Source organism: Falco peregrinus, chromosome 14 (assembly GCF_023634155.1).
Source record: "Falco peregrinus isolate bFalPer1 chromosome 14, bFalPer1.pri, whole genome shotgun sequence".
In the NCBI taxonomy this organism is placed as follows: Eukaryota; Metazoa; Chordata; class Aves; order Falconiformes; family Falconidae; genus Falco; species Falco peregrinus.
This window is the reverse complement of record NC_073734.1, coordinates 24,875,075-24,900,982: the sequence shown is the minus strand read 5'-3', so window position 1 is coordinate 24,900,982 and position 25,908 is coordinate 24,875,075. Positions and strand designations below refer to the sequence as shown.

The 25,908-nt window shown below is 51.7% G+C and overlaps 2 protein-coding genes across 5 annotated transcripts; both read right to left on the bottom strand.

Annotated features, from left to right (window-relative positions):
* Nucleotides 1-1,025: 1,025 nt before the first annotated feature.
* On the bottom strand, nt 1,026-7,292 carry CALB2 (calbindin 2). Of its 4 annotated transcripts, none has more exons than XM_055818830.1 (11): nt 7,155-7,292; nt 4,121-4,197; nt 3,839-3,928; nt 3,663-3,743; nt 2,756-2,812; nt 2,581-2,658; nt 2,394-2,449; nt 2,147-2,186; nt 1,989-2,042; nt 1,689-1,760; nt 1,026-1,447 (listed from the first exon to the last, which is right to left on the bottom strand). In XM_055818830.1, exons 1-11 carry the CDS (start codon nt 7,243-7,245, stop codon nt 1,331-1,333), a joined length of 813 nt encoding a protein of 270 aa, XP_055674805.1. In that variant the 5' UTR covers nt 7,246-7,292; the 3' UTR covers nt 1,026-1,330. The 4 variants fall into 4 exon arrangements, with proteins under 4 accessions (XP_055674805.1, XP_055674802.1, XP_055674804.1 ...); XM_055818827.1 differs by having other exon boundaries at nt 1,026-1,444; nt 1,685-1,760; nt 3,839-3,931; nt 7,155-7,288; XM_055818829.1 differs by having other exon boundaries at nt 3,839-3,931; nt 7,155-7,288.
* Nucleotides 7,293-9,845: 2,553 nt separating this feature from the next.
* PNP (purine nucleoside phosphorylase) lies at nt 9,846-25,645 on the bottom strand. Its single transcript, XM_005229231.3, has 6 exons — nt 24,154-25,645; nt 20,694-20,863; nt 20,246-20,349; nt 18,682-18,857; nt 15,030-15,220; nt 9,846-14,132 (listed from the first exon to the last, which is right to left on the bottom strand). The coding sequence occupies exons 1-6, from the start codon at nt 24,174-24,176 to the stop codon at nt 13,915-13,917; spliced, it is 882 nt and encodes a 293-aa protein (XP_005229288.1). The 5' UTR covers nt 24,177-25,645; the 3' UTR covers nt 9,846-13,914.
* Nucleotides 25,646-25,908: the final 263 nt, after the last annotated feature.

Here is a 25,908-nt window from a genome sequence, read left to right as displayed (position 1 = left end):
GGAGGGCCGCTGCAGCCGCCCGCCCCGTCCTGCGCCGCGCTGGGACACGGAGGGCTCGGCTGGGACGCGGTGGGACGCGCGGGGCCGTACTGGGCTGTGCTGTGCTACGGGGGACTCAGGACACGGTGGGTTTGTACCGGGCTGTACGGGGCCATCTTGTACCTGGCTAGCCATACTAGGCCATACAGGACTGTACTGCACCATACTGGGCTGCACTGGGATAAGGAGGACTGGACTAGGATGCAGTGGGCCACACTGGGCTGTACTGGGCCAGACTGGACTATACAGGACTGGACTGTGCTCTGCTGGGCTGCACTGGACTATACAGGACAGGACTGTACTGCACTATACTGGACTGCACTGGGTTGTACTGGACTATACTGGGCTGCACTGGGATGTGGAGGACTGGACTGGGATGCAGTGGGCCACACCAGGCTGTACTGGGCCAGACTGGACTATACAGGACTGGACTGTGCTCTACTTGGCTGCACTGGACTATATGGGACGGGACTGCGCTCTACTGGGCTGCACTGGACTATACAGGACTGGGCTGTACTGGGCTATAGTGGGATATGGAGGGCTCAACTAGGATGCCGTGGGCTGCACTGGGCTGTACTGGGATACAAAGGACTTAGCTAGGATGTGGTGGGCTGTATGAGGCCATACAAGACTGTTCTGTGCCATACTGGGCTGTACTGGGTTGCACTGAGCCATATGGGGACATATAGAACTGTACTGAGACGTACAGGACTGCACTGCACCATACTGGGCTGTATAGGGTTGTACTGGGCCATACTGGGCGGTGGAGGGCTGTGCTTGGCCATTCAGGACTATACTGCACCATACTGGGCTATACAGGTCTGAACTGGGCCATACTGGGGTACTGGGAGGTGTGCTGTCCTGGAGGTCACCAAGCCTGTGCTCTGCTCCCCAGGGACACCCCCACCCCCCATTCTATAGGGGCTTCCCAAAAGCTCCAGCTCTCCCCCCAGCCAGGCCCCCCAACAGGACGGGGAAACAGGGGCTCCAGTCTAGCAGTACTTGAATTTATTTGTAAACTATTCTTTGGTAAACAATAACAACTCAAAAAGAGACCAATCAAATGAAAATGCTCCCCCCCAAAAAAACCCCCAACCTAACACCAACTTAAATCAGCCAGGTGGGTGGGGTAAAAAATAAAATAAGGGCTTTTCCCCCTCCGAAGTGGGATTTTAATGACCTACAGCAGATCCAAGGGGCGCTGGGGGAGCGCTGGCGGGGGGGCAGTAGTGGGTGCTCCCCCCTTGTGCTTGTTTTCAGGGAGGAGGAGTGTGGGGTGGCGTGGGGGGTCCTACATGGGGGGCTCGTTGCAGAGCACGATCTCCAGCTCCTTGCGGTACAGTTTGCCCCCATCGGAGAGGTTCATGATGCTCTTCCTGTAGTTGGTGAGCTGCTGGATGTTCATCTCCTGCAAGGTGGGGGTGGGGTGAGGGGGTGGGGCTAGGCACCCCCTTTCTCCCTGGGGAGCACCCCCAGGCTGGGAACCCCCCCCAGCTCCGGTCCCACAGGGACACGGGCTTGGCACCTGGACCAGCATCTCTCCATGTCCCTGGGGAGTGTGGATGCAGCAGATGGAAGATGCTGCTGGGAGAGGGGAGGAGGGGCAGGGGGGGTCCAGGGGGGGGCACCTGGGCTCTGCCCCCACTTACTTTCTTATTTTTTTCATACAGGTCCTTCAAAAGCGCCTCCAGCTCGTTTTCGTCAATGAAGCCGCTCCCGTCCTGCATAGCACGAGTGGGACATCAGCGGGGGAAGGACACGAGCCCCCCTGGGCATGGGTGTGGGGGGCACCCCCAAACCCTTACCCAGCACAGCCAGGGGTAAACCCAGTGCTCACACCCCAGGTCAGAGCGGGGAATTGACCCTCCCCAAAACGCCGGGGTCTGGACTTTTTTTTTTTGGCCAGGTTATATTTGTTTGGGGCAGTTCCCACGGAGGCGGCTCCCTACCTTGTCATAGAAGGCGAAGATGGCATTGAACTCCTCCGAGGACAGCTTCATCCCCTGGGCAGCAGCAAGCGACACTGTGGCGTGAGGGGGGGGCACAGAGGCACAAGCAGGGAATGGGAACGTTTTGGGGGGTTATTTAATTATTATTTTTATTTTACCTGAAACTTCAGAAGGAAGTTTTCTTGCACAGGCAAAAGTCTGAAAAACAAGAAGGGCAGGGATGAGCAGGAAGCAGCTGGGAAAAGACGCTATTTTTAAACCAAAATGACTTTTTGCTCAGAAATGTGAGCAAATTAAAGAGAAAAACCGTTTTCTGGGAAGGTGGAGCAGAGTCCAGGAAGAGTCTGAGTGTTTCAGGCCACCTCTCCCTCCCCACCACCTCCTTCTCACCGCCCATGACCTTACCGGGACATCTCCGAGAGGCCCAGCTTTCCGTCACCGTTCAAGTCGAACATCCGCAGCTGCCAGGACACAAGCAGCACCCAGTCACCCACCGCCTCCTCCCCTCCCTCCCTCCCACTTGCCGTGGGGTGCCAAGACCCCGGGGCGGGGGCAACCTGCCGTGCCGGCACCAGCCCCAGGTCCCACTTACGATGGTCTGTGTGTACTCCTGCAGCTTGGGCTCATCGTAGGGCCGGTTTGCCTTCTTCAGCAGGTCTGACAAGAAGCCCTGGAAGGAGGGGACATTGCTGGCTGACCCTGGCCCCCCCAGCGGGGGTGCCCCCCCAGCAGGGCCCACCTCAGCCCACCCCGTGCCCACAGCCCACCTTGAGCTCGTTGGCTTCGATGTAGCCGCTTCGGTCCGTGTCGTACCTGCGCCAAGCCTGCGGAGCAACCGCCCAGCGTTAGGGTGGGCTTGTGTCCCGTGTTTCCCCCCCTGCTGACACGTGTGCGCCCCGTAACCCCCCCGGAGCATCCCTCACCACCCTGGCAGGGATGGGGTCACCTCACGGCTCCGGTCCTGAATCGTGGTGGCCTCACCGGTGCCACACGCTCTCCCTTGGGGCTGGCTGCTTGTGTTCAGCCCCATGCCATGAGCTCAGGTGCTATTATCCTCACTCTGGCATGCAAGGCCGGGCTTTAATATTTGATTGCATCCCCCAATTAAACAATAGTCCCTGTTTACCCCCCCACCATGCCGTGGGGTGCTCCTCTTTCAGCCATCACCTCCACGCTGGTGGGTCCTTGCCAAGCACAAGCTCTCCCCGACCGCGGGATGCTGCACATCCCCCTCCACCCCCAGCCACATGTCGGTCCCCATCAGCGATTTCTCTCCTGTTATGCGGACAGGTTCACCCCATGCATGACAAGGTTTTTGGGGTGGCCCAGAGCAGTGCTGTCTGCTTCAGCACATCCTTTGGGCACTAAGGACCAACCACCGCGGAGGGGGAATTTACAGAAATGGCTCCAAATCCCACAGCTCACCTCACCTGGAGACTGGGACAAGGCACCCGGCTGCCCTAAGAGGTGCCCAAGGGGGGCTGAGGACTAGGAAAACTCACACCACACTCCCACTCACCCCCAAACCAGCACCACTTGCTGAGTTAAAGCCAAGAGTCTGGGGCAGACCAGGGAGGTGTGGGCGATGCCAGCTCCCAGTTGTTTCTCCATGGTGGAGCCAGGCACCGGGGAATGAATCCCGTGGGGAGCCCCAGCACAGCCAGCCCTGCTCACCTCCATGAACTCCGAGCTGGAGCCTACGTGCTGGCGGAAACACAGCAGGAAATTCTCCTCCGTGGGCAGGATCTGGGCTAGCTGCAGGGAACACGGGCATCATCGGGGTGAACATGAGCATCATTGGGGGGAGGACTGCAAGCATCCCGGGGGTCTGCAGGTCCAGCACCACTCACCTCTGCCATCTCGATTTTCCCATCTGCATTTTTGTCATACTTGTGCATGAATTCCTTCATTTTGTCACCTAAGTTGTCATTCTTTGAGTCCTGCTGGCAAAGAGAGGGGATGGGAGCATCTGCCTCGGTCCCTGCGCTGGTGTTCCCCCAGCTTCCCTCCCGGAGATGCCCCGACCCTACCCGTCAGTGCCGTTCCCAAAGGAGATGGGGCTGATGTGAGACTGAACTTTGGGGCAGGAGGGAATGGGGGAAGGAAGGAGCAGAACCAGGAGCGGCCCTTACCACACCCGCCCCCTTCCTTGCGCTTTCCAGCTCCTGGAAGAAGTTTTCCAGCTCTTTGCCTTCAATGTAGCCATTCCCTAGGGAAGGAAAAAGACACAATATGACCCCCCTGATGTCAGAAGGCAGGAGGCAAGGGAGGGATCTCCTGGGGGACATAGCGCCTGTCTCCCTCTGCACAGGGACATGGCTCCGAGATGACTGTGGCAGCAAAGAAACACCAGCCGACGCGGAGTGTTGCACAAACCCAGTGGTGCCTGAATTTGCAGGGAGCCTGGGGGGACATAGCCCTGGACTTGTACCCTGCACCCACTTGTAGGGCACAGGGGACTTGGTCCCCATCCCATCCTGGGGATGCATTTTCTGCATCTGATGCTTTAACCGGGGGGTTTAATTCAACCTCTGAGCACCCCCAGACCAGGACTGTCTCCTCTTGACGCATTGCGAGGGCCAGTGAGGGCAAATGTGGAGCAGAGGCAAAGCTCCTGGCACAGCCTCAGCCCCGGGGTGGGCTCAGCTCAGTGCCGGGACCCCAGGTGACTGGGGGCTCAGAAAGGTCCCTGTGCATGTACCCGCTGCCCCTCGCTGCTGGGATCTGTGCTGGGATGTGGCACCCGGGTACCCACGGCCCTGGCTGCCCGCGGGATGCTTGGCGGCAGCACAGCTCAGCCAGGCCCCAGCCGTGCATCGCTCCCGCGGCACCTGCCCGCGGTGGGTCCGGGTGGTGACTGGCATGCCTCGAAGCAGCAGGGTGACGCCACGGCTGGGGGTGCTGTGGCTCTGCCGTGCTACCAGGCAAGGTGTCACCTCCCTGCCAGAAATCCTCCCTCCCACCAACATCTGGGCACAGCTGGGCAACGCTGCCCTTTCCTCTGGAGTGCCTGATGGAGGGATAACCAGGGCTCTTCCTTGGGGGCATCCCCCCGCAACCCCTCCCTACACCACCTTCAGCACCATCACCTGCAGGCCCCCCAACAGCATCTTCTCCCCATTGCAATTGTGGTGGCTGGGAATAACCCACCCACATCCCAGATGGAAGCGCCTGGGGAGGTCCCAGGGCACCTTCCTCTTTGGCAGCTGCATCCTGACGGATGAGCAGCATCCCTCCCAGGAGGGGAGAGGGGGCTGGGGTGATGTCGGGGTGCTGGTGTGAGCTGCTGAACTTGGCCTTCCATGCCTTTCTCATGGGCTTTGCTCTTACAGGAAACACCCCAAGCTCCCTTGAATTCAGCTAGGGGGGAAAAAAAACCACATCAGGAAGAGTTTTGAGCCGTGAAAAAGAATAATGACAAGCCATGGCCGGCAGCTTGGTTTCCCCCAAGCAGCAGCTTGGCCAGGTCTGAGCTGTGTCTGCAGGGGAGCAGGGTGCAGAGCGGCATGGAAAATCCCCTCCGGAGAGCCACAGCCAGCCTGTGCAGCTGTACCTTGGAGCCGCCCTGCGCCGCGGAGCCACAGGACAGCAGTGGCTGGCAAGGCAAGGGCATCAAAGACACCCAAGGGGAAGCGGGTGAACGCCCCGTCAGAGGGGTTTAAGCGCAGGGAAGAGCTTTGGTGAGACAGCCCTGTCCACAGGGGGATGAACCCAGGGTCCCTCCATCACCCTGTGCCCATCGGCAGAGGGGAGCGGCCAGGGCTGTCACAGCCCCCACCCAGCGTTGCTGAGCATCATCCTTGTCATGGCCACCATCTCCCTGGACACCCAAGTCCCTCCTCTCTTGGGCACCGGCCGTGCCACAGCCTGATGGCCTTGCCCTGCCTGGGGGCCACAGGCCAAGCTGGATCCATGCCTGCTTTGATGTTTCAGAGGTGATGGAGCACACCCAAAGGCGCAGCAGGAGGCAGCCAGGACACCCCCACAAGGAGCTGCCCACTCCCACTGGGGTGCCACTGTGCCACCAGTGCCAGCTCCAGCAGGGACAGGGACAGGACAGCCGTGCTCATGTCCCTGGGGCTGTAGGGCTGCGGGGGGGCCCCGAGGGTGCAGCTGGGAGGGCACCCAGCGCAGGCTGCGCTCTGGCTCCAGCAGTACAGCCGGGGATGCTGCGTCATGCAGCTCCCACAGGGGTTTTGGTGTCCCCAAACCTCCCCCCGGGGACAGGAGACCCAAGAAAGGCAAGAGCTTTCCCCCAGCTGCTCTTCGTTGCGCCACCGCAACCAAAATGAACTATTTTCCCACCAAAGCGATGCTGCTTTTTGCATTTCTCCCCCTTTTTGGGGCTGGCAGCGACAAGGACCAGGGGCAACATGCCCAGCTGTGGCTCCGTGGGGGAGTGACATCCCTGCTGGGGGCTGCTGCCACAGCACAGCATCCCCGGGAGGAGATTTTGCAGGGCTGGGGAGCAGGTGGGGTGCACCGAGCACTCCAGCCATGGAGGGGTCATTCCTCACCGTGCTGCAGGCAAGGGACACCCCCCGCTGTCACCCCCCACCTCCAGGGCAAGGCAGTGGCCCTGGGGCCAGGCTGGTGGCTGTGCTGTCCTCTGCCCTTCCAAGTGACCTCTGTGCCAGACATGGGGTCCCGTGGAGACAGGGGGGGATGGAGGGGGCTGGTGGTGGGCGAAGGGCAAGGGTTTCCCGGGAGGGGACACCCGGCGGGGGGGCGGGGCACAGGACCCCTCGGGCAGCACCCAGAGGTGCCACCAGCCCTGAGCGATCCCCAGCTCTCGGGGGACCCGGCACCAGGGGGGTCCGTGCGGAGGGGACCCGGGACACTTTCCACGGGCGGGGGGCTCCCGGCGGGGTCCGCTGCTGGGGGTTTCCATCCTCATCCGACGGTGGGTTCCTGGGGGAGCCGATCGCCGCCACCAGCCCGGAGCTCCACTCGACGGGGCTGCGCCCCGGGGGCTCCCCGCCGCCCCGGGGGCTCCCCCGTTCCCCGGGCTGCAGCGGCTCAGCGTGCCCCCCCCGGGGCTGCCCGCGGCGGGGTGCCCGACCGCTCTCCATCGCCCCCCTCCCGCCCCGGTGCCCTGCCCGATGCCCTCCCCGCCGGGTTTGGGGCTGGCCGGTGGCGGCGGGTCCCCGGTACCCCGGGACTGACCGTCCGTGTCGAAGTGTCGCCAGACATCGAGGAACTGGGAGGCGGTGAGCTCAGCCAGGTGGAGGTGCGGGGCCTGCTGCGGGCCGGCCATCTCCCTCTCCCGCTCCCGCCGCCGCCGCCGCCGCCGCCGCCGCCGCCGCTGCCGCCGCCTTTTATAGCCGCAGCCGCCCGTCGCCGCCAGGGGGCGCCGCTGCCCCGGGACACCGGCCGGGGCGAGGGGACCGCGGGGCCGGGGGGGACAGGGGGGTACGGGGGGGACAGGGGCACCGGGATACCGGGAGAGCGGGGATGGACAGGGACAGCGGCACCGGGGGGGGGGGGGCGAGGGGGCTGGGGAGGGGGGGGACAGAGGGACAGTGGCACCGGGTGGGACGCGGACACCGGGATACTGGGACGGAGGCACCGCAGGGGCGACCGGGGCGGGGGGGCAGAGATACCGGGACAGCAGCACCAGTGGGGGGGAACAGGGACACCGAGACACCGGCTGGGCACGGGGTGCGGCAGTGGGACATCGGCACCGCGGGGACAAGGACACCGGGACACCGAGATACCGGCACCATGGGGGACACAGGGGGGACGGACACCGGGATACCGGCACCGGGGGGGACACACAGGGACACCGGCACACCCGGACTGGCATGGGCAGCACTGGGCACTGTGGGTCGCAGCCTGTGCCCTACCACTTGTCCCTACCTTGTCACCTACCCCTGCTCTACGTCACCTGCCCTGCACAACGTCACCCCTGCCCGATGTCACCTGCCCTGTCTGATGTCATCTGCCCCTGCCCCACCACCTCCCCGTGCCACCTATCCCTGCCCTATGTCACCTACCCACACACCCCATCACTTACCCCTGCCCCATGTCACCTGCCCTGCCTAACGTCACCTATCCCTGTCCTGACACCTAGCCCTGCCTTGTCACCCTGCCCTGGCCTGCCACCTCCTCCTGCCTGTCACTGCATCCCTTCCCCAAGACCCTGCATCCCATCCTGTGTCACCCAGCCCTCATACACATCACCCAGCCCAACCCCTGTCACCATGTTCCTGCCCCGCGTCACCACATCCGTGCACCTTGTCACTGTCCCCCTGACAGCAGCTTCACTGCTCAGGAGCTGCAGGTCCTGGCAGGAGGAGCAGGGTGGAGGCCAGGCCCCAGGCCACTGCCACCGAGGGACCTGCGATGGCCACAGTGGGGCTGTCACCTGCGGCCCATGGCTGGGGTAAGGACACAAAACCCAGACACTACACCCGTCTTTTGGAGGAAAACCCAAGGGACCCCTGGGTCAAGGCTTTGCCATCCCTGCTGGAGGGGGACAGCCTGGAGGGGCAGGAGCCCAAAATGGGAAGTTTCTCACCCCGGCTCCCTTTGCTGCCTGCCTGCTCATCAATGGATTTTCTTTTCCCAAGTTTTCCCAAACGGCAGGGAAATTTCCAGGCCCAAACAAACAGCCACATGTCAGGTTTGTCACCGGCTCCGGCTCAGCTTGCCCAGGGGAAGCGTTGCCATGGCTACGGGAAAAAAAAATATAATTCAGCTCCAGCGAGAAGGCTCAGTGGATAGAAGCGCTTAATTAAAGATGAGAAGGCAGCAGGGAAGTTTAGACGGGTGCAGAGCAGGGACGTAGCTGGCAGCAGGCAGCTACCAGGGGGCTACCCATCGTGCCCGGGGCTGGTGCCTCTGGGTTTTGTCTCTTGGCTGAGAGAAAGTGTGTGTGGGGTGCAAGGGAAGCAGGCTGGGGGAGCTCGGTGCAGGGGACATGGCCTCAAGAGGGCTTTAATGCCAGGGAAGCTGGGGGAGGGCAGGATGCTGGGCTCCCGGCATGGGAAGGACGATGCTGTGCCAGCATCACATGAGGAGGCTGTGCTGGGACACAGCAGCATGATGGCTGTCCCTCCTCCCCGCTGCACAAGGCGGCCTTCAGGTGCACAGACACAGACGGCCATCCTAGGTATTCAGTTCACACTTCCTGGGGTCTGGCATGGAGATGAGTCCCCAGAACAGCTTCCTTTTCCCATTATTGGGGCACAATTTCCCCAGCACAGCCCACTGCTTCACTGTCCCACTCCCTCCAGAACAAAGCTTTCCCAGGGGCTGAGAAGGGACACTCGCTGCCTGCGCAGTCTGGGGTTAGGGACGCACCCCCGGGCTGGGGCAGGAGAGGCACAGGCGAGTGTCAGGTCCCTGTCACTGGTCCATCATTCGCACAGCAGGGAGCAGAGCCGCAGCTCATGCAGGGATGGCAGCAGCCCCTCACAGTCACACTGCCCCAGGACACCCTCCTCTCTACTGATGAGGACCCGAGGGTGCTCCAAGTCAGCACCTGGGAGCAAAACATGGGCCCTGGCAGTGCCCTGAACCCACTCCCTGCCATCTCTGGGGAAATGCTGCCTCTGCAAAGCACCCAGTGGGGCAAGAACGGCTTGTTAGTCCATCAAGGGGTTTGCTAAGATTAAGAACAAGAGTTTCAGAGAAGGCTGTGAAGTTTCAGCCAAGATCAGCAAGTGGGGACTGTGCTGCTCTTCAAAGCCATCCCCCAGCATGGGTGTCTGGGCAGAGCTGGGGCAGGAGGGGACTTACCCTCTGCAGGAGAAAAGGCTGGATGGTTCCTTCCGGCTTTCACCTACGTCCCGGCTCTTAAACAGATACCCATCTAAAAGTGCCATCAGATTTTGGAAATAACAGACCATCACGCTGCATATAGAGTCAGGCTTTAATTCAGCGACAAACCAGGATCAGCCCACTGATGCACCTGCACCACATCACTCCCCCTTGCTCCACATATTCAGTGGGGCAGGAAGAGATTAATTCTTCCCAGCAGCGAAGACCTAAAGCTTTTGGAAAAAAACCATGAACACTATCATAGCAGAAACCCCTTAATTCAACTGCCGGTTTTCAGTAAAGAGAAATGTCTGAGGGAATGTTGATAACTTGAAGGCAAAGCATATGTTCAGCTGCTGAGCCGAGACAGAGAACACATTTTTTAAAAAGCTTTCTGGTTTACTTTTATGTAGAAAAGAGTGCAAACAGCAAATCTCATGTAAAAGAAAGTCTGGGAAACCAAGCCTTGCAAAGGAAACAGAATGGGTCACACCACCAGGTGTTTTGGGGGAGGCTGCAGGGTTGTTTCTGAGACAACAGCAGAGATCTCTACTTACAAACTCATGATATGGTCCATCCAAGGGTTATATCAAGATTTCTTTTCTTGACATCACACTTTCATGTGAATGATGTGTGAGGGTGTCAATATAACACCTCCATCTTCTCCGGGGACTAGAAGCAGTGGGACCCCATGGTCTGAAGAGTTTTCTCTGGGCTGATGAGCAAGGAAAAGAGCTGGCGCAAAGGATGGGCCAGACTGGCTTGTGAACCCATGGCTGTGAGAGAATGAAAAAGCAGCTGTGCCACCTCTGTCCCACACTAGCACAGGTCCTCCCTGCGTGCCCTTGCCATGGGGATGGCAGCTGAGTTCACTGCTAACCACGGCACTGAGTGTGCCAGGAGCAGTCATGCAATTTGGCATTCTTTTTCCACTTGCCATTTTTTTAGCTTTTCATTTGTCTTCCAGATTATCCCTGCAACCACAGTTTCAGACAGAGATAAGAGGCGCAGTTCAGGAATGAAAGCAAGCTGAGGTTGTCTTACAGCCTATTCATTTCAGCCATGGATGCTCCCAGAAAGCACCAAGAACACTAAATAAAAGCATCAAGGAAACCACGTCCTGCCTCCAGCACAGGCTGCTGCACTGGCACCACCACAGCCCATCGCACCTTTCAGCTGCGCAGAAGTTAGCTGAGACCCTTTTGTTCTTGTTTCCCCCCTGCCTTGCCCCGAGAGTTGCTCAGCCTAGTGGGGTCAGCACAAAATACCTGTGCAAAGTGCCCAGATGTCCACAACCGGTTTTATTTTCTCCCAGTTCCTTCCTTACACAAAACCCCGAAGCTGGATTAAAAGTATTTCCAAAACCAGACAAACCCACTCGCTCTTGTATTCCCCCTCTCTCCCAAAGCCCGAGCAAGATTCTTTCCAAAGTGCCCAGGGCATCTTCCCTCCTGTCATTTACAGAGACAATAATCAGGATGTTCATGCCAAGTTGGAGCCATCCAAGTCAACCTTGGGCAGCAGGAATAAGAGCCCCCCCACTGTTTAAGGGTCCAAATGCTATTTAGAAAAATATTTCTTTAAGAACAGACACAATTAGCCAAAGATTTAGTTCCGTGGTGACTTGCAGATTCAGTTTTATGTTGTTTTTCAGTTGTACTCAGATACAAGTGCTTGGCACAGGTTTCACCCTCTGCCCGTGGCACAGCTGGAGAGAGGAGCAGACCCAGCCTAGCAGAAGCAGGTGCTGCTGCCAGGCTCCTCAGCACCCTGAGCCTGGCCTGAGAAGTACCAGCGCACCAGCAGGTTTTGTGGATGCCTCCCTTCACGTTGCAGTCCAACCTGAGCCCAATTAGTGACTGGAGTCTGCTGAAATCCCAGCCTGAGCTGCTCTGGCTGCTCACTAGCTACAGCTAGCTGCACAGCTGGCTTCCACTCAGCTGAGAGACTTTGTATACACCAAGCATTAATTAGACAAATGCAAAGCACCATTTTCTAGGCATTTTCTTTTTCTCTCTGCCCTGTAACAAGCCCATACAGGGAGAAGCCTGAAAAGGGAGCAGGTAGAAGTGGTTCCTTCTTGTTCTGCACATCTGCCACTTTTCACATTTCACTGCTTTGCTGCCACTGTTGACAAGCACTTCACCCCTGGCTAGATCTGAAAAGGCAACAGCCTTGTGGGAAAAGGAGCTGGAATCTTCCCCTCTGCGTATCACCACCCTGAGACTGTCTTGACAGCCAGACCCACCAAATGGAAAAAGCTGGGATCTCTGAGGGCTCCCCCAAGTGCCAGGAGCTGCTGAACAAGCAATTCTGCCAGAGCACAGGCAACAAATCCTCCTCCTCCAGGAGGTCCTTGAGACCAGGCTGGGTAAATATTTGTCAGGACTGACCACAAGTAAATGTGCCCAGGAGAAGAGAAGGGGACAGGGTGGTCACTCCTACACTTGAAGTGCTACGGTTTCATGGAAAACATGCACAGCACAACTCTGTTCTTCCTGGTGGCAAGATCTGCACCATTAGTACAGCAGTTGAGACCAGCAACTCCAGCATGAAGGGCTTCAAGCAAATACCCATCCAGAAAACACTCACCAGGCCACAACGTCATTTTGCACCCAGAGCTGAAGAAATGCCACGGAAGGCTGAAGGCTGCGACGGAGGGCGAGCATCAAGAATAAACAACTGATCAGCTAAATTTAGGAAGGCAGACTGGGAGCTCTCCATCACCAGTTGGGTGTCTTCAGTTCAGACCACCATGTCAACCGAAAACATTTAGCTGTGACAGTGATGTGCTTTAAAAGAACTTGAAGATAAATGAATGGAAAAAGGTTACCTAATAATTACAGTCACTGTTTCACATCCAGCTGCGTTCTCTGCTCAGCTTGACCTTTGGGAAACAATGAATAACAGACCATTCTGGTGAATATTCACCCCTCCTTGACAGACCATCAGCATGCTCATGAAAGAGAGCATGATGGCCTCTCCCCTTTACCCTTTACTCATTGCTAGGCTCTACTTCTTCATGTAAGAGAACCAGGAAAGTCACAAAAATACCATACTTGTTCCAAAATAATTTCCACTGTAATTTCACATCACTAAACTCCACAAACCATTGGTGCTCTAGTATCTGCTGCAGGGACTGCAGCAGAGCAAAGCTGGGCTGAAACACCGAGTCAAACTGATATCTCTGTCTTGGGACACCAAGAGGTAACTGGGTCTCCAGTGCAAGTGGCTCAAGCTGCTGATCTCTGAGATCAGAGAACCAGAAGGAACAAAATCAGGCAGAGCTGGACCTGGATCCTGTTTCCAGCTTGGCCACTTGTGCATGGACAAGTCACGCCATCTGAGCTGCTCTTTCACCCGCTATTAAATAGAGCAACAGTGATTCAAGGCTGAAAACAGAGCAGGGAGGTGCAAGGGGGTGCCGGGGGGCATGCCGCATCACAGCAAACAGCTCCCGAGCTCTGTGGCTGTGTGCAAAGAGAGGGCTTTCTGGGACACCTGGGATGGTAAGGGAACACAACCCCATGCATGGGGTTGCAGGGGTTTTCCGAGCTGTAAAGCCAATCACAATTCACCTGTTCTGCAGCATTGCTTGTTCCAGACAGGTCTCATCTTTAGTCCAGCCCATTTTACACAGCCAGGTCCTCACCCAAAACTCAGGCTTTTTGTGGACTTCCACTGGGCTTCAGATGAGGCCCTACCAAAACATGCCCAGCAGGCACTGAGCCCTGCGACCAGCTCTCCACCTGGCCCATGGCCTGGGGGCTCAGTGCAGTAGGGGAGCAGAGACTCAGAGCTGGAGGGTGCTGTGCTGAGAGAGGCAGCACCACCGGTGAGAAACACCGAACACTGCAGCAAAATGAGGGGGAGCTGGAGCTCAGAGTACCAAGGGGCTCATTGCTGACATATGGGTTTGGGAATCTGCCAGAGGTCAGACCCTAAGTGCCAGAAAGCTGTTTTGGTCACTGGCTACTAACAAGGGGATCGTTCTAGCAAAATTCAAAGCAAACCTCTGTACGTAACCAGCTAAAGCACCGGGACAAAGATCAAAAGGTCTATTCAAAATCAGAAGAGCAGAAGGGGACAGCCTCAACAACAGCTCTCCCCCAGCACCTGCTAGTGCTCACTCGTTATTGTATGAATGATAAATGGCTGGAGGTCATGCAGAGTTTGTGCTTTCCCGCAGTTTGCCAAGGAGGTGTGTGACTAGTTTCTGCAGGACTTCAGCCCGGACCACCGAGATGCGCAGGACTTCCTCGTGGTTGGCTTTTTCTTGACTGTTGTAGCTCATCACCACTTTGTTGGTGATGAGGGAGATCCCAAGGACTCGGAGGCCACAATGCCTGGCTACGATTACTTCTGGGACAGTGCTCATGCCTATGGCAGGGGAGAAAGGACCAGGATGAGTCATCAGGATTTACACCAAAACAAGATCTCTCTAAGGCTGCAAACCATGATCCTATCTTCGATGCATGCCCTTGTCTCATTCCCCCCTCAACTATTTCTGAGCTGTGCAATAGTTACAGGCTGTGATATTTGTGAGGCTGCAATAGCTATAGCACTACAGTTACAACTCTGCTCAGCACAATAAACATCCCACATCTGATTCCTGTGTGTGATTTCTCTCTCTCCCCAAGATGAGTCAGACTGCTTGCAGCCTTGCTAAGAGACACTGGTGTGCTGTGTCATTTGGCTCTTCTCCTTGGCTAAAAAAGCTGCTGCAAAGAAAAATGGCTTTGTGGGGAGCTGAGCTCCTTTCCTCACAAACAGTAAATCTGTAGATGCTAACGAACAGAATTCCATGAGCCAGGGATCAAGCTGGAGGAATCATATGGATCATGACTCTTACTTTCCTCATATGCAGTTGGGAAGGTATCCATAATTACCATCTCTAAACAATCCAGACTCTTACTGCCTATGGTCTCAGAATAAAAAATTTAAAAAACAATAAAAAAATGAAAAGGACTTCACTTCTGATTGGGCCCCAATCAGCCCTGCTGAAGTCGAGCCATCTGAGCATGGGACATTTGCGTTTGGGAAACAAACACGTTGTGCCAGGATCCCTGTCCTGGGCAGCCACAAGCACAGAGACTTTCTGCAGACCCATCCTAGGAGCTGCACTAAGCCACCGCAGAGCTAAGCAGAAATATACAGAGCTCTTTTCTTCAGGCCCAGGAGACTCAAAGAGTCAAAGACTGAAGAAAGTCAGCCTTGAGCAGGACTCTTTAATCCATGTGCCCAATCAACCCTACCAGCCCAGCCTGGGCAGCTTACCTACAGCATCTGCTCCCAGCGCCTGCAGCACGCGGCACTCAGCAATGGTTTCATAGCAGGGACCAGCCAGCAAACAGTACACTCCTTCTCGGATGAAGCTCAGAAAGCCCAGCTCCTGCGCACTGTCCATTGCCAGGCCGAGCAGATCTTGTTCATAAGCATCTGACATGCAGGGAAACCTCACTCCAAACCTGCAAGGCAGTAAAGGGCACAGCCATGCTGATATTGCTGCCGCTACCTTCCCTCCATCAGAGTTCAGGGATGTTCATCCTCTGGACAAAAGGGAAGTGTTATGGGCAGACTGTCACGGATGCAGTCCGTGATGCAGTCCAATAATTCTTGCACTGTGACATTTCTGCTAGAAACCCTCAGCACACAGGTTACAGCTGTTGGAAGGTCCGGCACTGCCTTCCTACCACACAAACCCTTCTGGAACGGTCTTTCCAAGGACTCCTGTCTCTAGGGAGCACTGATGGCCAGTTCTCTCTCTCCCCAGTAGCTGCCCACAGTGACTTTCAAACATGATCCATCAGACAGCTGATGCCTTTGGCTTCTCCTGCACAACAGCCTGCAGACAGGCTCCCTGCAGCACCCAGAGGCCACCCTGGTGAGGCAGGTCGAGGGAGCATCAGTTACTACATTTAAGGCTCATTGCAGCAGGCAGCTACTAACCAGGCTCACGGCCAGGGATGCCCTGTACCACAGCATCAAGGGGTGTCCTATACCCGCACCAACACCCACATGCTTGAAACAGGAACAGAGTGGGATGCACTGGAAAAATCACATGAGATTTGAGTCTTTTCCCTTTACTGTCTACGTGAGACCAGTTTGAAGGGCCTCAAGGAATGACTGTTTTTGGAAGGCAGATGAACAAAGCTTGCTAGTCAGAAAATACAACCCAGGAAAGAGCATCCACTTCTGCACTTGGTTCCTGGCACAGCAAGACCACACCAAACACAAGCTCGGACATGTTTCTAGGACAGAAGTACAATTCAGTGGCTCATTTGAGATGCCCCAGTAGGTTCTGCCTGCCCCTCTGCTGCCTGTCCAGAGCATGCACACATCCTATAGGTCTTATATTGCATCTGCCAGCCCAAGAGAATGGGTATTGGATACTCAGCAGAGTGTCAGATGGTATTAGATGTCCATGTTTAGGCAAGGGCATCCCATTCTAGGTGTTCTCCCTTGCAGGGAAATGGGGAGAGCAGCACACATTGGAGCTCCAGGGCCATATTTTAGGTAGCCTCCACCTTCTGCTTCAAGGCTGGGTCTCTTGCTTGCTTTGGGTCTTAAGATAACAGCTCAGTTATGTTCCTGACTGAGGGAATCCTACTATTGACTCAGGAGAGCAGAAGCAGATGGCAAAGACTGGTACACTGCCACTGAGGAAATCTGGAAAATAAACTCTCAGCCATGTTCACCAATGCAGTTCAGTAGGACAGGATAAGTTCCCTCATCTAGGCTATTAAAGCTCCTGCTTGTTTACACGTTCTTCCAGCTGAATGTTTAGGGCGGTAGGTGGCTTATGTTTATAAACATTAAATATTATATAAATAAAAAACAAGCTTTCCCATCTGGTTTAAGGTAATCAGTATTCATCACCATGAAAATTGCTTCTCTTTCCTGAAGGATGGCCAGCAATGCAGAAGCCAACCTCTAATTTATTAAATTCAGTCCTCAGATTCTTGCAGTATATTCCTTTTTCACATCACTTCATTGCCTCTAGTCTTACTCTGTTGTGCTTAGGTATATCCTTTCTGGTGACTGAGCTGGACTGGATTTTAGGAGGAGTTTGTTCAGCTGAAGCTCTGCAGTACTTTGAGAGCTGATTCATACAGACCTTTTGCCCATTTTGATGCCTTGGTCAGCAGTACAAAAGTCACCTCCCAGAGCACTGCAGTCTTCACCAGGAAGCTGCTTTTGGGAGGCAATGAGACAGCTATGCTGCCTTTGAATGCTGTCCAGATGGAGTTACTGTTTGATTGGCATTTTTCCTCCTGTTCCAGAGCAAGTATGCAAGTCCAGAGCGCTTTAAACACTCCTCCATATGGCTTCGGTGCTTTTTAACCATTCTTTCCTTCAACCCACACCAACCTCTATGAAGATTTAAAGATATTCTGCCTCAGGTGGGTACTGTCCTCTTGCCATTTGAATTGCAGAAGAGTTTATTTCCCCCGAGACAGTTGCTGACACCTTTCAGATTTCTTCAGAAGCAGAAGCCAGGCCTGGCGTCACATCAGGAAAGAACCAACAGTAACTGGAAGCCAGGCAGCCCAACTTACTCTCACACCAGAACTTTCTTTTGGAAGGATCTCCAGACAGTGCAGACACCTGTCCTGCAAACATCCTTTTTTCAAGATGAAGGTTCCAAGCCAACAACAGATTTCACCATCCTGTCATCTAAACTCACTCTTGTTCACAAACTAGCACCTCCTTCACCACCTCTCTATTGCCTGTCCTCTGGCCTCACAGACCTGGCTTTCATCTGGCTTCCCTCCTGCCAGCTCAGGTAGGAAATAACTCTTGCTACTGTTATCCCCTCATCACAATCCAGCCTCTTTCTTTCCCACCATAAGGCTCCTGGTAGTTCTGAATCTTTACTGCTTCCATGTTGACTTTCCGGACATTTGACGTGCTCTCCTCTGCTCACCCTGAATCTCCAATGGATGTGTCCTCACACTCTTTTTATCTCCATCAGAGAGTCAAGGGACTTTTTTTTTTTGTAAACACTGGTCCATCCGGCATGTCCCCTTCTCAGTGCTCTGACCTTGCTGGTGCTGGTTGCCTTTCACCCTACCAGTCTGATGGTGCCTGGGAAGGCTTTTAGGATCACAGATCCATTTGTGTTGGAAGGAACCCTGAGGTCATCTAAATCCAACCTCCTGCTCAAAGCAACTCTATGTCTGGTGGCAACTAGGGGTGAGGGTGTGTTACAAGCCTATCTGTGCACCATCCATAAGGTAAAGATTCCGCTACAGAGCTGGTATAGGAAGCCTGATTTCCCAGCTCAGCTAGCAGACCTTGTAGATCTAGAGGTCTCCCAAGAAGCTTCCAAGACAACCACCTCTCATCAGGCTGATGCCTTCATTGAATACATGATGCACCCATACAAAGTGAATACAAAGGCACCCCAGTTTAATGGGCTGGATACAAGGGTGGTTATCGGGAGATGTAGAGGCTTTATCTTTGCTCCACTGTCAACTTACTGCCTGGCCTCTTTGTATCAGTTCCATCACACCAGAAACAGCTGTTGAAAGATGCAGGAGACACTGCATCTCACCACATTGCTCAAATAAGAGGAACTAGCAGGGAGAAGGACTGACAAGAACAGACAGCAGCAGGTCTCTTTAGCAGATGGTATGGTTGGCCATGTTAGGAGAAGGATCAGAAGCCTACTTTTATACAGCAAAACCTTCTGCAGGTTTGCGTGTAAATTCCTTATAGGCTTGTAAGAGTAAGCAACAGCCAAGGAAGGGTGCTTGGGGAAGGCAGGGCAGGTGGCACAGTGCGCACAGCTTTAACTTTTCCCTCGTGGGTACCTGGAGTCAAACTCTACCTTTCAGTAAATATTTGCCATCAGGTGCAACTGGCAGGCCCAGCCTGTGGCTGGGGGAAGAAAGGGTTAATTGCTAACATGGAGCTGATGCCTTACCTCTCATCATTTGGCCCACGCAGTGGATTATGCCCTCCCAAGCCAAACATGCTGATGTGATCTCTTATGAACATGATGTCCCCCACTTGGAAGTGGGGATTCAGTCCCCCAGCAGCATTTGTGACAATCAAGATCTCCACCCCCAGGAGAAAGAAGACCCTGATGGGAAAGGTGACCTGCAAGAGCCAAAGGCATATGTACAATGAGTATCTCAATTAGTAGACAGCTACTACTGCTACACTTGTAGTATTGCAATTTGTGGACAGCTTACATGATACAGAGAAGGGTCTGTATGAGGCTACAAGGAGTTGAAACAACTTTTTCTCCATTTTTAAATATTCCTCTAATTAAAATAGAATTTAAATGTTTTTAAAACATATTAAAACCTAATCTTGAAATAAATACCATTAAAATCCAAACCCACATTTCCTACAGTTGCACTAAGGTCAAATAAATGCGGTACAAAAAGAATATGCAGATAATTTTTCCTCGCTGTCAGGGTCTTGCAGAGATCAAACTACTGTGCTGATTGAAGTAACTACCTACGCACATGGACTTGGAGAGTAATTGATAAAACAGTTTTTTTTACAATAATGCTGCATTTTACTGAAGCAGAGAGATTATTTTATTACTTTCATTTTATTCACGTTAGTTCACTTCATTGACCTACTTATCCAAAGTTAAGGAACAAACGGAAACTAGAAAAAAATTTAAAAGTTTAATTTTGAGAAGTCAAGAAGGAATTGGGATGATATTTGCTACCTCTAAAATGCTGAAGAAGCTGTGAGCAGAAAATTTCCTGCCTATGGACATAATATCTTAAAGAAATGAGTTAATTTTAATAGAAAAACTAGGTTTATCCAGACATGTTTTCCTATTAAACTAAGTTTATCAAGACATGTTTGTCTATCAAGTGCATTTAAAATAGTTTGTTTTTTCTACAAGAAGTTGAGCAGTGCCAAGTATTACACAAATAAAATCTCTAAGCTGTCAAAATAAAAAAAAACCCACAACACTATCAGGCAGTATATAAATATTATTGGTCTTTTCAAACTGAAAAGTATATATGTGCATGTTAGGTAATATTAACACAAATAATAACATACTTCCATATGTTAACTGGGAAGGTATACCAAGTTACATTAGCCAATGAATTCTTTGAGGGCCAAAAAAAAAAGCTGTAAACTATACAAATGCAAAAGAAGATTAGAATAGATTATTGTTATCACTCAAAGTTTCCTGGTTGCTGATTTAAATAATGATTAAAATGACCAAGTTAAAAGCATGTAAATTAATCTGCCTTCTATGATACACTATTTTCCCCTGTGAGTACAGCAGGACTAGCCACTTTGCATGGCTGCACAGCATCAGCTTCACCTACCAGAAGCTGACTACCTCTTGGTTTGAGCTCCCAGTTTTATTTTTTGGAGAGAAATCTGATATCTAAGCAAGATTCATTGCAAGAGCTAACTCCTGCAGCTGGATATTAAAGCAAGTGGTCAATTTTGCATCTTTTACAACATACCTCACCTTACGTGAATGCTTTTTCTTAAGGAGAACTCACCGCGCTGGTAGTGTGTCCTTCATAATAGTGGAAACGTCCCTGCATACACACGCAGGGCTGCCCGTTCAGCTCTCCAAACACCAATCTGCCAACATGCCCTGCAACTGGAAATTAGTAGAGTGTCATTTTAGTTACAGGTTTCAAGGTCTTCGACTTCAGAGGGATTTGTCCATTGATGATTATGCATTACAGTGGGACCAAGCACTGTGAAACCGAGAGCTGAGTCAATTAAATATCATAGCACAGAATTATGTATTTTTTTTTGGAGGTTTTTTTTGTTTGTTTGGGTTTTTTTATTATTATTTTTTACTGTGAACACACATTACACCACTGTTGGACTGATTTGCAGACCAACACGGGTGGTGCACGCTGCCTTGAGTTATCTCTCCGCAAGGCTCTGTGGCAGGCTGCTGATGGATGGGATGCTGACACCCTGGGTTGTGCCAACCTGTGCTCCGTGGGAAGTGAGGGATGTCCTCATACAGAAAGACTGTCTTGTTGTCCAATGCATCGGCCAGACCTCCCAGTCCTGATCCACAGATGATGGCAGTCTTCGGGCGCTGGACAGAATGGGCACGTAACCAATCTGCTGTTTCCTTATACACCTCATAGCTATTTCTGCAGAAGGAGAACAGGCCAGTGAGGCTATCAACCCATCCAAAAAACAAGCTTCAAAGGACAAAAGTCCTGAAAAGCTGCAAAAAAAAAAGAAATTTCATTCAGACTAAAATAATAAAAGCTTCGCTGTTATTATCAATGTTTCCCTTATAATGTCATGTATTTTACTCCTGGCCACAGGCAAATAACTTGAATCCTCTTTGCTGGTTTCATTCTATAGTGGAAGAATGGCCAATGATATCCAGATCACAGAAGTGTCACAAGGCATAACCAGCTCCTATTTCTGGTGGGCTTTGATCTATCCTGAGTTAAAGGAATGCAAAAGCACAGTTAGACTGAGAAATTGCAACCTATATGTGTGTGTGCCTGGGGATGTCCAGCCTCTGATGGGGGAATCCAAGAGGATGGAAGTCCAAGGCCACCCATATGGCACAGCTGGGATGCTGTGCTGCCAAGGGAGTAGACACTGTCCTCTGCAATAGGTAGACTAGCGGGACAGGGGGCAAACATCATCTACAGAGATGGATAAGGCAATCTCCATAGGTGCTGAGTGCTATCAGCTCCAAGTGCTTCCTTCTGGGGCTGGTACACATCTTAAACATCCACCTTCTCAATACCTTGTGGTTTCATTACAGAAGGCTAAAAATGGAGATTTTTTTAATCCTCCTCTCTCCCACAGGGTGGGCAGTGGGTCACATCTGCAGTCTAGTTCTAGGCAAGAGGCCCAATGACATCAGTCTACACCAAAACAACTGAAAACAGGAATTTGGGCTCCTAGGTTTATGCTGTTTGATTTAAGAGGGGAACTGCTCAAACACCTTGGCAAAAAAAATGTCTTATCCAGCTCTGAGGCACATTGCCAGAAGGTGGGATAGAAGCTGGCATTACACTGCCTTTTGTGCGTCTGTCTCACAGAAGCGAAAGTACTTCAGTTTTTAGGCCTGTCAGTCCAGTATTCATCAGATGCATTAATCGCAGTTTTGGAACAAAATCAATAGAAGAATAATCCCATAATCCTATTTCCAATAGGACAATACAGATACTTTCTGAAAGTAAATACCAAGGTTGATTGGAAACTCTCCTCAAAAGGGTACCAACAGTATTTCTTGATAGCAACTCAATCATTACCTTTGATGAGTAAAATTAATGACTGCATATGGTATAGGACTGGGTCACGGAGTGACCTAACACAGGTAGGGGCAGCAGGTTCTCTATGTGAAACATTGATCTGCTTATTAAGGGGTGAGAGAATCCGACATTGTGGGGTTGAAGATGATGTAAAATTGACTGGAGATGCTGACAAGCAGTCACTGTTTGCTTCATGAATATGTTTGGTTTGGTTTTTTTAAATCAAGCCTCTTATTTCCAGAGGTGCAAGCCTTAGTCATGTCATGATTCTGCTGTCTGAAGCCTTCAAGAACATACAGCAAAGCTTTCAAAGTGGTGCTGCACACTCCAGTATGTCTCAGACCAGCAATGAAGAGGACCTGACAGCGTACAACTGGTTCCTCTAACTGAAATAACAAAATACTCAAATAAAGGATCTCAATTCGGTTTTTTTTCCTTTATACTGACAAGGTAGGTAGTTGTTGCACAGGTATCTTCTGTGAGCTTTTTCATCTCCTAGCGTCTAGCTCCTGCTATGAGTCCTGTCCAATGTCTGGTACATCAAACTTACATTCCTAGTTACAAACTAGGATGTCGAAAATACCTGAGCCTGTCATAAACCTGCAATCCCATAAGAATTAACTTCTATGTGCATGAATTAAAATGTAGACTCATACTTAGCTGCAATACTTTTCAAAGGAAAAGTCTGGAAATGAGAAAGTTATTTACCATAACATAGTGTTGAATTTTCCCGGTTTTCCTGAAACAAGCACAACTATGGAAGTGACGTTAACAAAGCCTATCCCCGATTATATTATCCCTTGTTCCCAGACAAAAGCTTTACAAGTGCTTTACATACATTAATGAACGATTTCTCCCAATTTCTCTGTTGAATAACAGTAATCCTAGAGGGAACCATGAGAATTTAAACATAATATCCAAGCTTTGGACGTACCTGTGACAGGCATAAGAAAAGAATGAGGTCACCAGGATCTGCTCTTCCTCTTGACCATTAATCCCCGTTTTTTAATTATTAAAAAAAAATAAGTCCTTGCAAAATAGCATTAAAGAATGAATATTATTGCTATATCCCCAGAATGTTAGGAGTGGGGGATGAATCCCATTCATTGTCTGCTGAAGACATTGGGATTGACTGAGCTATGCTGAGATTCAGGGAATTTTTTTTTCCTTCTAAACAGAAGATGTTAAAATATTTCTTATGCAAAAAATTAGAGCTCCTGTGCTGTGTAACTCCTTGCCTGAAAGGAGCTTCAACGGGTGTGCAGGGGCCTTGCAGAGCCCTCTCCATCCCAAAGGCTTTGGACAGGTCAGAGCTGTCCCCAGTGCCGAGAGCACAATGATGCCAAAATTCATCTGCAGTGCCCTGCTTGTGATATTTAGTTTTCAGAAATCTTCTAGACACACAGCATCAAAGAGGACTGGCAGGCACAGATAATTTCTGAATGCAAAGGAGATACCTGCTTAGTGGGAGTGGAAGGGGAATTTGACCGGTGGGTCACCAAATGTGATGTCAGGCATGAGCCTGAGGTCTGTGCGAGCTTTTTGACAGCCTGAATATAAGTAGCACAAAGCCTCCTATAGCTACTCTGTCTCCAACGAGACACGCCTAATAATAGTGCTCAGTAGCATTGCTCTGGATTAAATCACAGGATCAGCTAAAAGCACAATCCTTTTTATTGTGATTGCTGTCATCCACTGGAGAAACATGTCTGCAGCAAAACACAGGACTGCCACTGATGACAGATCTTTTATGGCATGAAAAAAGCCTACCCTCATTGTGCTTCTAGGTTGATTGAAAGCAAATCCATCTGCAAAGCAGGCATATCCCAATAAACAAATAAAGTGTTACATTTTAGAGGGGCATACCACCATACATTTTTGCAGTGTATGGTTCTCCACACCACAGTATCTGCCTCTTCTGGCCCATAACTCTCCCAAGGTCATCTGCTCATTGCCATATTTCATAATACCAGCACCTGACAGAGGCAGATGGCCAGATTCCTCTTCAATAATAAGATGTTTACCTCTGAGCAGCCGTTGTCTGACATTTATGGAGTGCCCAGTAGGAAGAAGAGGAAAACAAGGCAAGGAAGAAGTGATGCAATTTTGCTAGCCCCTTCCAGCTTGAATGTCTGTGCACCCCCTACTATACAGCACCTTACCTGTCTTCCTCAGCATAGGCCATCCTCCTCCTCTCTGGTTAACCAAAAGAAGGGGATGGTTGCTGGAAATGGAGCTGCAGGATACTATTTGACGGAAGAGCAGAGGCCCATTGAAGCTGCAGAAGCTGCTGTCTCCGGCAGCAAGTCAGGGACGTGTCTCTCAGCTTCTATCTTGCCTTCCCCTGAGCATCTTTAATCCCCAAGTAGGAGGGGCATGTTCAGGACATCTGCTTTTCTGGTCTCACCACCCATGACACATATGCTCTAGAGCTCTACAGAAAGCTTACACACATGCACACAGGCTTTCTAATGCAGGTTAAGCCTAGAAAGTTCACATGCGCGTGCACAACTTTTCAGCAGCCACTCAGAGGAGAGCAGCTGATGACAGACCTGCATAGATTTGCACACTCCTGCATCAATTGGGAACACGCTAGCAGCTGGAGTCACCTGCCTCTTTGCAATTCAAACCCCTGGGAGCATGGCATGAGCTCACTGGGAGCGTGCAGACTCTGCGAGATGACCTGTATCACCTACTACTGCAACGAGACATTTCCATATCTCATATAATTATCTTGCCATTCTTTCATGGCAACAAGAAGCAATGTCCATTAGCTCCCTCCAGGCTTTCTTTTTGGCTCACATTTAATTGCCTCACCCATCTCAAAAGGAAATACTGCTTTGAGATATGCTAAACCTCTGTTCAGCTGATTACATTATGGAAGACAGGGGTGGGGGGGTGCAGAAATCAGGGCCCCCACCATCTGCACCTCTAATTTTAAGCTTTGTTTTATATGGAAATAAAGCTTAAGACAACCTTGTCATATATATGGGTCTGTCCATGCAACAATGTCTGATACCAACAACTGATGTAAACCACATTTTACAGAGCCATAGGTATTTCCAAGATAACTGAATGCCAAAAAAAATTCAAGAAGGTTGGTGATGAGTAGAGAAGAGACCTAACATGCCCCAGGTAAAAGGCTACAGCTACAAAATGTACTCACAATTTAATAGATCCAGAAGGAACACATCGGGCTAGATTTTATAAATACACCAAGAAGGGAGAAAACAACTTCAATCAGAAATTGTCAATTCCTAGACAAATCAGCCAGACATTGAAAAAATTAGAAAATTGGGAAGAACTGGTTTCAGATCTCATAATATTTCTTATTACTTCCATTCACATTTGGTGTTTGGTCTTGAAGAGCCCACATCAAACATCCTCTTGGTTGCCCCAGAAACCTCTCTCCGAGAACTTCAAAGTCAAACAAGGTAATAAACACCACAAGAAAAACCTGGGCATTTTTAAAGAGATACACTTCATGTTGAAAGCAGAAACCCAGTGTCCTCTGATGTCAGCACAGGCTGGGAGTCTGTAACAACCAGCAGTATTTAAACATCAAATTCTGTTGACAACTGGTATTTGTTGAAAGGTACAATTGGCACTGAAGAAAGAGAAAATGGATCTGAACAGGAGCTGTAAGTGCCCTTCCCCCCCCCCCCCAAGTTCTTGACAGTCTCCCTTCCCTTCTCGTATTCACGCTTCAACTTCTTATTTACTGTCTCTTACAAAACCTAAAATGACACTTCTACAAAGATCAGTAGGCAGAAGGGCTGTCACTTCAGGAACCAGTGGTACATTGCTGCACTGGCATAGTGCATCTTGCTCTCAGTTTGCTGGGGGCAGTAGTAAAACATTAAGGGTCTAATATTGCTCTATCAATCATTTTCCCTTCCATGCCCCGTCTCTCCTTC

Excerpts from the sequence above, each read along its gene's own strand:
- CALB2 (XM_055818827.1), bottom strand. The coding sequence starts at position 7,245 with ATGGCCGGCCCGCAGCAGGCCCCGCACCTCCACCTGGCTGAGCTCACC. Across the intron at positions 3,932-4,120 it reads CAAGGAAGGGGGCGGGTGTG|CAGGACTCAAAGAATGACAA; the intron begins GTAAGGGCCGCT and ends TCTCTTTGCCAG. Across the intron at positions 2,450-2,580 it reads AGGAGTACACACAGACCATC|CTGCGGATGTTCGACTTGAA; the intron begins GTAAGTGGGACC and ends GTGTCCTGGCAG.
- PNP (XM_005229231.3), bottom strand. The coding sequence starts at position 24,176 with ATGGCCTATGCTGAGGAAGACAG. Across the intron at positions 20,864-24,153 it reads GCCTATGCTGAGGAAGACAG|AAATAGCTATGAGGTGTATA; the intron begins GTAAGGTGCTGT and ends CTCCTTCTGCAG. Across the intron at positions 18,858-20,245 it reads AAGGACACACTACCAGCGCG|GTCACCTTTCCCATCAGGGT; the intron begins GTGAGTTCTCCT and ends TGGCTCTTGCAG.